General features: G+C 37.1%; 1 protein-coding gene across 1 annotated transcript; it reads right to left on the bottom strand.

Moving 5' to 3' along the window:
- Window positions 1-5618: 5618 nt before the first annotated feature.
- On the bottom strand, window positions 5619-11443 carry LOC127182071 (tripartite motif-containing protein 16). The gene is made up of 6 exons (XM_051137176.1): window positions 10672-11443; window positions 9465-9560; window positions 9086-9319; window positions 8755-8905; window positions 6561-6620; window positions 5619-6196 (listed from the first exon to the last, which is right to left on the bottom strand). The coding sequence occupies exons 1-6, from the start codon at window positions 11242-11244 to the stop codon at window positions 5619-5621; spliced, it is 1692 nt and encodes a 563-aa protein (XP_050993133.1). The 5' UTR covers window positions 11245-11443.
- Window positions 11444-14360: the final 2917 nt, after the last annotated feature.

Raw genomic sequence — 14360 nt, 5'->3', positions numbered from 1 at the left:
CATGTTCTAGTACACCCCCAAAACAAAATCAAGACTTTGTAAAAGAGCATAATAGGACCCCTTTAACAATTTTAAATAAACCTGATCTTTTATTAACAAACCACATATTTAAAGGCTAAACAAGTACATTCTTGCCTAAAAAAAAATTAATTCTGTAACACAAAACCAGTATTATTTACCATGACACTCACTGTGAGAAATACTTCAAGTGGAGTGATACAAATAGTAAAACGGTTGGAATTGTCACTAGAATACATATATATATATGAAGCTGCTAAGAGCTTAGAAACTTTTGAAGCTTCATACCCATAATTTAGTTTTTTAATGTGCGAATTTGGAGCCCTAATGGATGTTGCATAGTGAAACCATCTTACATTCATACATTATGAAGTGTTTTTGAAAATTATGTTCTGTAATGTTTTTCTTGTGCTCTGAGGTTTGCACAGTAGTTCTGAATTATATAGTCTTCTTATTTTATATGTATATCAGGTGTCATTTTGGAGTCTCCAAGTGCCCTTTCTGGAAAGACACAATAATGTAGCTTCAAAAAAACCTGCAGAAAATACAGTTTTGTCAGAATCATCAACTTACAGAATTTGGGAAACGGTTTTCTTTATTTTTAATATGTTTGAAACCTCTCAAATCCTAGTTTAGTGTATTTTATACAAAAAAAATAAAAAAAATAAAAATTAAAAAAAGGGTACTAATTTGTCAGTCTGTTTGAGCTTCTCTTAAATTGTTCCTGTACTACTACAAGTAATTCTGACAATTCAAGCAATTGTCAATGTTTAATATTCACCCAATAACTTTGTATGTCCTAAAGTTTAGCAACAGGTAACAGTAATCAATTGCAAAGTGTAATTTTTTTAATGTTTTTTTATTTTTACAAACTTCGAAGTGAAGTGAAGTGTAAAAACACCAATAGGGTCTGAAGCCAGACCCTTCTCAAAAACATAACAGCAAACGTAAGCATATTGTAGCATGTTACTTAACACAGTGCACTGAATGACAGGATGTGGTTTCCCACTGTCAATAAGACATCTGACATTGTGCTACAGCTTGATGAGAGTGTTACAAATATTGATTTCACCCTATTTTGTAACTTTTTTAAGTTTGTGAACATTAAGTGGTGTTTTGCAAAGTCTCTGTTCAAAGCTTCTCTATTTAGAGCTGTTCAGATGCACCTCTGCATTCATCCTCCATTAATGAAGATCTTTCACGAGGGGTTGATGAACTTTGACCAGGATCCTCCATTTCCACTTGTTCAGCTTCAGGTTCTTTGGTTCTTGCTGCTTGGTCGCGACACCTCATACATCCAATTATAAATAGGGGCAGAGAGCTCAGAGCCAGCAGAGCCAGTGCCACTATCTGAATCGAAAAATTGTTATACCATTTATAGCATATGACAAAATCTTTGGTACATTTGATGAATATCATTTTCATTAACATCAAACAGAATTAAATAATACCATTGATTCACTCACCTGCGAAGTATTTCGAAAACCAAAAAATACTATTTGCTTTTCAGTGACGTTGTCAGATTTGATCAAAGGTTTACACCATGTTGTTGAAGCAGATATATCCGTGTGAACCGTCAGTCCTTCCCAGGAGGTTTTTGCACAGGCAAAGTATTGTCCATCAAAGAACAGCAGCATGACCCAAAGAGCAGCTGGAATGATGCAGGTTACAGTGGAGAGCACACACTTTTGCATTGTGGGCTTTGAATATAAAACATGAGTGCGCTGGAGAACAGAGCAGGAACCACAAAATACGCTGAAGAAAACATCAGGTTCATCTTTGGATCACAAGGACATGCAAAGTCCATCTCCACAAGTTTCTCAAGTCCCACCATTAAAAAGCCAATAATTGCATTTGAATAAAAAGGACTCTTCTTTAGCTGTCTTTTCAAGCATGCTGCCCATTCCTTGCTCATTGTCTGTGCTGTTGAAGTTGAGACTTGTACAGACTAAAACTGAAAGTGATTGCTGGCTGACTTTTGTGCCAGCATTTGCACCTTTGATGTCTGAGAAGTTCTGTGGTTGTGATGGAGAGGTTTGACTTTCTGAAACAGATTCAAAAGGTTGTGCACTAGTCACTTTGATAGCAGTATATAAATGAGTGGCATAATACAATTTGAGTGACTGGTTACTCTGTCATAGAACATAACATGCTAAGTATTTCATTTCTGAGAAAACTGTGATCTGAGGCAGGAATCTCCAAGTCACTGCAACTGCATCATATTCTTTTTGACATGTTCCAGCTTTAAATAGCATGTTTCATTTTCTCCAAAACAGTTTTACAAGGTTGTTTGTTGTATGTATCAGTACTGGCAGTTAAAAATGAAGTGAGTGATGCTAAAAAGTTGATGTTCTGTAATCATAATATGTGTGCACAAACTCACCCCAACACAAACAACTTTTATTCACACAAATAATGATTACAGGGTCAGATTTTCAAAAAATAATAAAATTTGTACTGCAGTTTTAGATGTTAATTTTACAGTTTTTCAGAAATGTAAGTAGAGTCATGTACTTCTAATAAGCCTGGGTTGATTTTTGTGTCCGTCTTTTTCTCTTTTTAGCCTAATCCTCACAGGCAAGATTTTTTTTATTCAGCCCTTTTCAGAGCAATGTGAAAACACATACAGTCATGCCCAAAAATATCGGCACCCTTGCAATTCTGTCAGAAAATGCAACCCTTCTCTCAGAAAATTGTTGCAGTTGCAAATGTTTTGGTACTCATATGTTTCTTTTTTTTGTTTGCATTGGAACAACACAAAAAAAAAAAAACAGAGAAGAAAAGTCAAATCTGATACAATTCCACACAGAACCCAAAAAATAAAAAATAAAAAATAAAAAATACATTGGACAAAATTATTGACATTCAGATTTGAAGGATGCCTTCTCCCAACTGCTGTTTTGAGATCTCTCCACAGGTGTTCTATGGGATTCAGATCTGGACTCACTGCTGGCCATTTCACAACTCTCAAGCGCTTTGTTTGTAACCATTTCTGAGTGCTTTTTGAAGTGTGTTTCGGGTCATTGTCCTGCTGGAAGACCCATGACCTCTGGTGGAGATGCAGCTTTCTGACACTGGCCACTATGTTGCGCCCCAAAATTCTTTGGTAATCATCAGATTTCATGATACCGTTCACACAGTTCAGGTATCCAGTGCCAGAAGCAGCAAAACAACCCAAAACATCTTTGAACCTCCAACATGTTTGAATGTAGGGACTGTGTTCTTTTCTTGTAGGCCTCATTTCTTTTTCTGTAAACGGTGCCATGATGTCCTTTACTAAAAAACTCTACTTTTGTCTCATCTCTCCACAGTACATTCTCCCAGAAGGGTTGTGGTTTTGTCACATAAGTTTTGACAAACTCCTGTCAGCAGTGGTCTCCTACCACATACAACTCTACACTTTTCTTTTCTCCATGCTCAGTGTGACACACAACACAAAGGTTGAATCAACTTTCCTCGATTTTAACTGGTTGGAAGTATGTTTTTAAGTTCACTTAAATTACAAGTCTAATAAATGTTAAACCGAAAGCTCTCAATTATGATGTTGAATGGCTATAGTCAATGGTTCAATATTAGGAAAAAAATTCATAGACGCATTAGTTGTATCAGTGATACTTGCCTTCAGTCATAAAAAAGATTTCATTAAACAAATATCAAAAATATTTTTCCTTTATTTTTTTTCTACATTAATTTGAAGATTGAATGTGAAATTATTGCAATATAAAAGTATAATCAAAAATTGTAATGTTAGGTGGGATCAATCGTGAACCCAACTCTGAAAATGGCTGTGCACTGACGCTCCCCATCCAACATGATGGAGCTTGAGAGGTCCTGCATTGAAGAATGGGTGAAACTGTCCAAAAATATGTGTGCCAAGCTTGTAGCATCACTTGAGGTTGTAATTGGTGCCGAAGGTGCTTCAAGTATTGAGCAAAGCCTGTGAATACTTATGTGCATGTGATTTTTATTTTTATTTAATACATTTTTTATTTTTAATAAATTTGCAAACTCATTTTTTTCACCTTATTATGGGTATTGTTTGTAGAATTTGGAAGGAAATAATGAATTTAATTTATTTTGGAATAAAGCTGTAACATAAAACATGGAAAAAGTGAAGCGCTGTGAATACGAGATGGAAGGAATTAGTATATTTTTATGCTTTCTCTCGCAATTATATAGTTGGGTAATTATACTGTATATACATTGCAGGCATCAGGGAGCTGCTATTAATATGCAGGGCACTGAAATCACTTTTGAAGGTCACTCACACTTTTTACTTTCACCTTTGAGATTTGTGATCACACATACTCTGGAACATTATACTATGGAGCAGTAGTACTTACCACACAATTTAAAAGATTAGATATTTGTCAGTGGTGCTCAGTATATGCAAATCATTCGCCATCGTCCTATCAGTCATCTCTCCTTACTCTGTTTATGTGGTAAGTGAAATTTTATACTGTAATGGAACAGGCTACCACTACCAAACAGCTAATCATGTCCCTTTAGTGGCTCCATATAAGTGCACTCACAGATTCACTAATCGGGCACATCCCTAGTAGTACAGATAGCTCACTTTTATTTCTTTGGTTTATTGTAATTATTTGGTGGAAGATGCAGCTCTACCTCTGTCATGTTAATCTACATTCTATGCCTCGGTCTCCTTAGTGTTGTGATATGCCATATTCACGTAACAGCAGTGATTAGAGAACGCGCTTGGGAAACAGTTTAGAGGAGAGAAATCAATCTACATATAGAACATTGGTCACTTTCTAAGTAATAAAAGTATAGCGCATATACTAATGATTATATATAAATTAATTCGTTTTTTACAGATGCAAATATGCTAGAAGCGATGCATCGCGATACAAATGCCAACTTGTATCCAATGCACACTTTTTAAATTCATGCATCGCATCCTTTACTTTTATGCTGATGCACCGATGCGAATCTTGCAGACATTTTGAGAGATTGTTTTGCTGTAGTTTACTAGACTGTGCTGTATATGAATTACTATGACTTAAAACATACAAATATTGTGATTATTTTTCAAATTTATTTTTCAAATCAAATTGTATCAGTCAAATAAAAAAACCCACTGCATTGTGGGATACAGTATTATAATATTTGTATATATTGTTATTGCAGAAATTGTATTCTATTTTATGCCATTTTCAGAGTTACTGTGTAAGTCAAAATAAAGCTGAATGACCAAGATTCATATGCAGAACAAGTGTAATTATATTACAGAAATGTAATATAATTACACTTAAACATGCATACAGACTGTTATTAATTTTTTTATAAACTCAACATAGTGCTAAAATCATTTTCAGAAAACAGGAGTCCACTGTGTATACCAAAGAAATAATAAAAACTTAATATGTGAAACTTCAACATAAAAAGCATGAAATATTGACTATAATGTCACATGCATGGGTATGCATGTACTTTGAGAATGGCAGACCCCTACTGATGATCTAAAGATCTTTGCTCTCATTCTTTCTGATCTGTAACATCAAGTGTGCATTGTTACTATGCAGCAGCATTCTTGTCAAATCCCACTGGCTATTTTAGGCAAATCAGTATCCCTGGACCATTTATATTTTGTCACACAGTTTCAAAGTTGGATGTTTAGGTGATCCAAATACTCTATCACCAACTGATAAATTAATCCAAAATCCAGGACAGAGAGGCTGAGTGAATGTGGTCTGGACTCTGTGGATGAGGTTCATTGACATTGTTTCAGAGATGCTGTAGAAGGACAGAATTCCGATATTGTAATCCACATACACTCCTATTCTACGAGAGCTGGACACTACAGAGAGTTTAGTCTGTTTGTTATTTTGACAGAATGTGTAACTGGAAGGAGAGCAGATTAAACACCAGGACTGATCATTACTTCCAAATTTGCTCTTATCACCCCATCCCTTCCTGTTAATACTCTTATATGACACTGATATACACACATCAACATTTCCAATCCCACTCCATTCAACCTCCCAGTAGCAGCGTCCACTCACACTCTCTCTACACAACACCTGCCACCAATAACTAAATCTGTCTGGATGATCAGGATACTCCCGGAGCGTGTCAGTGTATCTCACCATTCTGTTCCTCTCAGACAGACTGAGATGTTTATGCACTGTGTTTGGATCCAAATTGAACTGAATGTAGTCTGATGGAGACAAAAAACATTATTTGCACCAAAATATGCTAAAAAGTTTCAATGTTAGTTGTCATGTAGATAAAATGTGATGGATGTTCATGATACTGATAAAGATGTTGTTAACTGCAACATTTCATGTTTTTCCACTTATTTCCATTTTCTATTTACACCATATGAACATTAAACGAAAAGTATTCTTGTATCTAACTTTTTCCAGTTTTAAGTCTAAAATAATAAATAATTATATAATTCGTATTTTTATGTTTCCCTATTGCATATTTGACAAATTCATACACTAATTAATCAGTGTTTTATATATTTTGTAGCTGTAACAATCCTGTCCTTGTGTGTTCCCATTTTCCTTTTAACTTACACTGTAGGAAGTGTTTCCTGGACTCATATTCTGGGGTGGGAATGATCTGGATACATGTCACTGTGGGAAAACAACACACACATGACATATATTTTCAGTGTAAAAGAACCAGATAGATGTGACCCTGGATCACAAAACCAGTCATAAGGGTCATTTTTTCAAAATTGAGATTTATACATCGTATGAAAGCTGAATAAGCTTTCCACTGATGTATGGTTTGTTAGGATAGGACAATATTTGGCCAAGATATAACTATTTAAAAATCAGGAATCTGAGGGTGCAAAAAAATCAAAATATTGAGAAAATTGCCTTTAAAGTTCTTCAAATAATGTTCTTAATGTATATGACTAATCAAAGTTTTCATACATTTACAGTAGGAATTTTACAAAATATCTTCATGGAACATGATCTTTAGTTAATTTCCTAATAATTTTTGCCATAAAAGAAAAACCAATCATTTTGACCCAAACAATGTATTTTTGGCTATTGCTACAAATAAAGCCCAGCGACTTAAGACTGGTTTTATGGTCCAGGGTCACATACAGTGGGTACGGAAAGTATTCAGACCCCCTTACATTTTTCACTCTTTGTTACACTGCAGCCATTTGCTAAAATCATTTAAGTTCATTTTTTTTCCTCATTAATGTACACACAGCACCCCATATTGACAGAAAAACACAGAATTGTTGACATTTTTGCAGATTTATTAAAAAAGAAAAACTGAAATATCACATGGTCCTAAGTATTCAGACCCTTTGCTCAGTATTTAGTAGAAGCACCCTTTTGATCTAATACAGCCATGAGTCTTTTTGGATTTGGGGATCCTCTGCCATTCCTCCTTGCAGATCGTCTCCAGTTCTGTCAGGTTGGATGGTAAATGTTGGTGGACAGCCATTTTTAGGTCTCTCCAGAGATGCTCAATTGGGTTTAAGTCAGGGCTCTGGCTGGGCCATTCAAGAACAGTCACGGAGTTGTTGTGAAGCCACTCCTTCGTTATTTTAGCTGTGTGCTTAGGGTCATTGTCTTGTTGGAAGGTAAACCTTCGGCCCAGTCTGAGGTCCTGAGCACTCTGGAGAAGGTTTTCGTCCAGGATATCCCTGTACTTGGCCGCATTCATCTTTCCCTCGATTGCAACCAGTTGTCCTGTCCCTGCAGCTGAAAAACACCCCCACAGCATGATGCTGCCACCACCATGCTTCACTGTTGGGACTGTATTGGACAGGTGATGAGCAGTGCCTGGTTTTCTCCACACATACCGCTTAGAATTAAGGCCAAAAAGTTCTATCTTGGTCTCATCAGACCAGAGAATCTTATTTCTCACCATCTTGGAGTCCTTCAGGTGTTTTTTAGCAAACTCCATGCGGGCTTTCATGTGTCTTGCACTGAGGACAGGCTTCCGTCGGGACACTCTGCCATAAAGCCCCGACTGGTGGGGGGCTGCAGTGATGGTTGACTTTCTACAACTTTCTCCCATCTCCCGACTGCATCTCTGGAGCTCAGCCACAGTGATCTTTCGGTTCTTCTTTACCTCTCTCACCAAGGCTCTTCTCCCCCGATAGCTCAGTTTTGCCAGACGGCCAGCTCTAGGAAGGGTTCTGGTCATCCCAAACGTCTTCCATTTAAGGATTATGGAGGCCACTGTGCTCTTAGGAACCTTAAGTGCAGCAGAATTTTTTTTGTAACCTTGGCCAGATCTGTGCCTTGCCACAATTCTGTCTCTGAACTCTTCAGGCAGTTCCTTTGGCCTCATGATTCTCATTTGCTCTGACATGCACTGTGAGCTGTAAGGTCTTATATAGACAGGTGTGTGGCTTTCCTAATCAAGTCTAATCAGTATAATCAAACACAGCTGGACTCAAATGAAGGTGCAGAACCATCTCAAGGATGATCAGAAGAAATGGACAGCACCTGAGTTAAATATATGAGTGTCACAGCAAAGGGTCTGAATACTTAGGACCATGTGATATTTCAGTTTTTCTTTTTTAATAAATTTCATTTCAAACATTTCAAAAATGTCAACAATTCTGTGTTTTTCTGTCAATATGGGGTGCTGTGTGTACATTAATGAGGAAAAAAATTAACTTAAATGATTTTAGCAAATGGCTGCAATATAACAAAGAGTGAAAAATTTAAGGGGGTCTGAATACTTTCCGTACCCACTGTATAGAATACTAATGAGTCTCCAGTACTTCACCTCTTCCAGAGAGTTTTTCAATCTCCTCTTTGCAGAAATCCTCCAGTTTCTGTCTCAGTTGAGAGACTGATTTTCCTACAACATCCAAAGAACCGTCAGAGATACTGGGCACTTTTGGAGATCCAGGAGGAACAGGGAGAGATGGGAAACACTACACAGATATGAACAACCAGAAAATAAATTTAAGATACAGAAATATTTCATAGAAAATAAATACTCCCCAAGGGTTAAAAAACAAAACAAAACAAACAAACAAAAAAACAGTAAAAGCTCTCTATAAACAGTAAAAGCCTTCTCTCAGTTATGAAAATACTAAAGATCATGGTGTTACCTGGAGAAAATGGGTGTGGTTGTCTGTCTTTGCCAGCTGCTCCAGCTCAGATTTTCCCCTCCTCAGATTATTAATGTCTTGCTTCAGTCGTTTCAAGAGTGCTTCAGTTTGACTTACTACAGTCTTTTCTCGATCTCTGATGATCTGTGTGACCTCAGAGCGTCTTCTCTCAATGGAGCTGATGAGTTCATTAAAGATCCTCTCACTGTCCTCCACTGCTGTCTGTGCAGAGCACTGTAGGACACACATTACAATCAGCTCTTACTGCTGCTCACACAGTCTGCTGTGCTTCAGTGGGACTGAAAATCACCCTCAACAACCAACTGAAGAAGAGTCTTAACTAAGTCTGAATCCAGAGCTGCTTTTTCTTAGAACTCACCTTATGATCCTCCAAAGCCTTTTTCAGCTCCTGAAGCTTCATTTCTCCGTCATGGATTTGCTGCTGGTATTTTTCCAGCATCTCATTGACAAGTTTCTGTAGGACAAAACAAATAATGGCAAATTTTATTATCTTTTTGTGTATGACTGCTCACAGAACTGGATGAATTACATTCTTAACTATGAAGAAATACTTAAATGAACTCAGCGTGGCTTCTTATTATAGTCTAGCTAAAGTTTTTTTTTTTTTTTTACCACTATCTTTTAAAGGGGTCATCGGATGCTAAGTTCACTTTTACATGTTGTTTGAACATCAATGTGTGTTGGCAGTGTATGTACAAATCTGCCCTATAATGATAAAAATCCATGCAGAGGTTTTTAATTTATCTGTAAAAACATTATCCCCTTTTTCAGATCGAGCCATTCTCAGATGCCTGTCATTGTGGCGTCACACCAACTGAGGCCGCTCCCACGATAGTTGATTGACATGAGTGTCTTACCTCAGATCAGCTGTAACAGTCCAACCTCCATGTTTTGATGCCGGAGCTGGGATGTAAGTTAGACAATAATTGAGCGATTGAGTTGTTGTGTTGCTGGATGTAATAATGAACATAGTGGTCGTCATTTACTCCCGACATCTGAGCTGCTGAAGATGCAGTAGATTACGTTTGTTTGTGAAGGGAATGTGCCTCCTGATCTACATATATCATATACATATATATTCATGTTCGTGCAAATCATTTATGATCCAGCTTCACTTACGGCAGAAGTGAGTATAAGGGGTTTTTTTTATGAATCTTTGATCGACTTTCCTTATAATGTGCTAGTTAGCAAGTTTAGCAGCTAAATGCGGCTAAAATAAACAGGCTCGTCACTCCACAGACAGAAGAGAGGGGTGGGGCAAGAGCTCATTTGCATTTAAAGCAGCCTCGAACAGAATGAGATGATTTTTACAGAGCTGATTTTGGCAAGGTAAAAAGGGTGTTGTTTTACACTGCCATTGAGAATTTTTAACCAAAGTATATTATAGACTTTTCATTAAGACCCTAAAGAATCATATCAACTTGTGGAAAATGGGCATCCGATGACCCCTTTAAAGTGTGAAATTCTTACAGCTGTTTATAATTCAATTGTAAGGTCAGCAATGTGAAAATAAGTTTTTTTTTTTTGGTAAAACAACAGACAAAATTAGCATACAATATCTTTACCTGTTTATCTCCCCTCTCTGCTGCATTTGAGACGGTTTTATGTTTTGTGTGTTCATCCACTATACAGAGCACGCAAATACATTGCTGATCAGTGCGGCAGAAAATGTCCAGTGGTTTCTTATGTTTACTGCAGATCATCTTCTGACGTTCTCCAGTGGCATCCATTAGATTATGTCTCTTTTCCTTGAAGAGATCCTCATGTTGTTCAAGGTGATTTTGGCAGAAAGAGTTCAGACACACCAAACAGAACTTCACAGCTTTGTGTTTTCTTCCAGTACAGACGTCACACTCCACATCTCCAGGTCCAGCAGGAACATCAGTTTGGAGTTCAGTCTTCCTCAGTTTCTTCACCTCTTCAGCAAGCATGATGTTTTTATTTAAAGCAGGTCTTGGCTTAAAGGTCTGTCTGCATTCAGGGCAGCTGTAGACTCTCTTCTTATCTTCCTGATTCCAGAATGTTTTAATGCAGCTCTTACAGTAACTGTGTCCACAGGGGATGGCCACTGGATCCTTCAGTAGATCCAGACACACTGGACACGTAAAATGGTCCTTAGAAAACCTGACTTCAGCCATTTCACTGCATGCACACACAGACAGAGACACAACACAGCTAACTGGCACTTAGGTTGTTGTTTTCCCTTAACTGGACAGAACCGGACTTCCTGGTTTTGTCTTTGAGACACGTGTGCAAATCTGTCTGTAAAGTGTAAAAAGTTTGTGTAGCAGCCCTTCGGCATCGAACAAAGGAGGCAGAGAGTTTTTGACAGGTCCCTTGATTTATTTACTCAGATGCAAATAAACTCCATCACTTAAGTATTTATTGTCTCAGTTCTTTATTTCCAAATTCTTCATGCATCACAAGATCGTGTTCACCCAGTGATTCACTTCATAGCACAATAATAATAATAATTTCACAGCACCGCGAGCCCCGTAAAACTACAAAGAAAACAAAAAGAAACATACAAATAAATAAACTCAAACAACATTCACAATAAAAAAACATATTTAACATTATTAAAATTAATCAACAGTATTGTGACAAAGCACAAACACATAAAAAACAAACAAACCTCGCTCTGCTTGCACTGAAAAAAATGTTATGTTGAATTTACTTAATTTTATTACGTCAAGGGGTTGCACGAAATAAATTTATCTAAATCCAGATATATTTTTTAAGTTGAGAGAATTTATATTTTATAAGTTGAGTTTACTTATATTTTATAAATTGGTTGTACTTATATTTTATACATTGAGTTTATTAATCTCTTTTCCACAAACAACATTACAGTTTGACTTGATTTCTGTCATATATCCACAAATATTATTTGAGAACATCTAAACAGAGGTTTAGATGTTTTATTAAAAAAAAAAAAAAGTTTCATTTGACCTCACCATCATGGCGAACAGGGTTTACTTTAGTTGGGCTCTTGAGCCTTCACTTTCTTAATATAATTTTTTTGTTCTTTGGTTGCTGTAATTGTGTTTACAGAGCACATTTGTTATAGCGCCAAAAAAAAAACAAGTGGAGGGCCTTATTAAATGTTCTTGGTTAATTATTATTGATGGTGTAATCATCATCCAGTGGTCTGATTTGCTGATATCGTTCTATGGTTTACCTCTTAGTTTCATGATATTTACAATAGTTGTATGAACTCTTACTATTACTACTTTAAGATCTCCAGCATTACTTAGACACACACAGACATCAAGAATCAGCATATGAATCTCAACAATGGTGATATTCAACAGCTGCATGCTGGGAGTCATGGGTGAGTTTTATAATCTGCTGTTACCCAGAATGCAGCTGTTGAATGTCACCATTGTTGAGATTCAAATGCTGATTCTTGATGTCTGTGTGTGTCAAAGGGACACCGTTAGTGATGGGAAGTTCGGATCATTTTACCGACTCAGTCCTTTGAGTCTCGTTCAGCAAAATGAACGAATCTTTTTTCAAGTCATTTCGTTCATTACGTTCATTTTAGCAAAATATAATTAAAATGTTATGTTTTACCTCCCTAACACATCTACTGCTTACACAAACGTTGATCACACTACAAACAAAACAAAACTATAATGCTATAAGAAACAGAAAAGATTCATTCATTGTTTACCTGGGTCTTTAGTCTATGATTCGCTCACCTCGCCTCTTATCTGACAAGTTTTCGGGTTTGAGTTGTTCGTTCATCACGTGACAGCCCAATTAGCTAACCAACGCAGTCTGAGCCGGAAAGAGAATTGATTAGTTTATCTCTCGAGTCCTCGGGTTTGAGTCGTTCGTTCATCACGTGACATCCCCGTAATGTTAACCTATGCAGCCTGAGCCGGAAAGAGAATTGATTAGTTCATCTCTCGAGTCTTCGGGTTTGAGTCGTTCGTTCATCACGTGACATCCCCGTAATGTTAACCTATGCAGCCTGAGCCGGAAAGAGAATTGATTAGTTCATCTCTCGAGTCCTCGGGTTTGAGTCGTTCGTTCATCACGTGACATCCCCGTAATGTTAACCTATGCAGCCTGAGCCGGAAAGAGAATTGATTAGTTCATCTCTCGAGTCTTCGGGTTTGAGTCGTTCGTTCATCACGTGACATCCCCGTAATGTTAACCTATGCAGCCTGAGCCGGAAAGAGAATTGATTAGTTCATCTCTCGAGTCCTCGGGTTTGAGTCGTTCGTTCATCACGTGACATCCCCGTAATGTTAACCTATGCAGCCTGAGCCGGAAAGAGAATTGATTAGTTCATCTCTCGAGTCTTCGGGTTTGAGTCGTTCGTTCATCACGTGACAGCCCCATAAGGTGAACGAACGACTCTAAAACAGGTGAACTAATTCCAGTACAGAACCTAATAGGATGTTGCGCATGCGCGACTGAACGAATCTCTCCCCGAGGCGACTCGTTCGTCCCGAGTCACATTAAAGATTCGTTCAAAATGAACGAATCGTTCAAGAACGACCCATCACTAGACACCGTAGATTTCAAGGTTTAGTGTATAAGATAAACATCCATAATAGTTCATACACTTGTTGTAAACATTATGAAAATAATAGACTAACCACTGCATGAGATCAGTGCATCAGGCCACTGGATGTTAGTGATTTCCACACAAATAAAAATTAACCAAAAACACCTAATCAGACTTCTTTTTGGCTTTGTTATTTTGCTGTAATAGATGTGCTTCATACACATAATTATAGCAGCCAAAAAAAAAAAGTCAAGAGTCCAACTAAAGTAAACCCTGATCGCCATGATGGTGAGGTCAATTGAAACATAAAAAATATATATATACACAACAAAACCCCCAGTGTTAATTTAACACTCTGAGTGTGGACACATATAAACACTGATGCAGTGTTGAAGGTAATGAGATAATTAGGTGATTAACAAAGTGATGATTGATCATTATTGAAGACACCTGATGTTAATAAGCAGAATCACCAAAGGAGAAAACCAAAATTTTTAAGCAACCATTATAGTGGTCAATGTTTGCATTAGTTGGGCTCTTGACCATTAAATCTTTAATACTAGATTTTGTTTGGCTGCTGTATTTGAGTTGAAACAGCCAGACAAGCCAAAAGCTCAAGTCACCAGGTGATTGTTTTAACATATTCATTGTTTGACATACATCACCTAGAGTCTAATCTCTAAGTTAGGTTTTTTTTTTTTTTTTGCTTATTGTAATAGCCTTGACAATCCA

This window comes from Labeo rohita, chromosome 19 (genome assembly GCF_022985175.1).
Source record: "Labeo rohita strain BAU-BD-2019 chromosome 19, IGBB_LRoh.1.0, whole genome shotgun sequence".
Lineage (NCBI taxonomy): Eukaryota > Metazoa > Chordata > Actinopteri > Cypriniformes > Cyprinidae > Labeo > Labeo rohita.
Note: the sequence above shows the minus strand (reverse complement) of the source record. Positions and strands in the feature narration are given on the sequence as shown.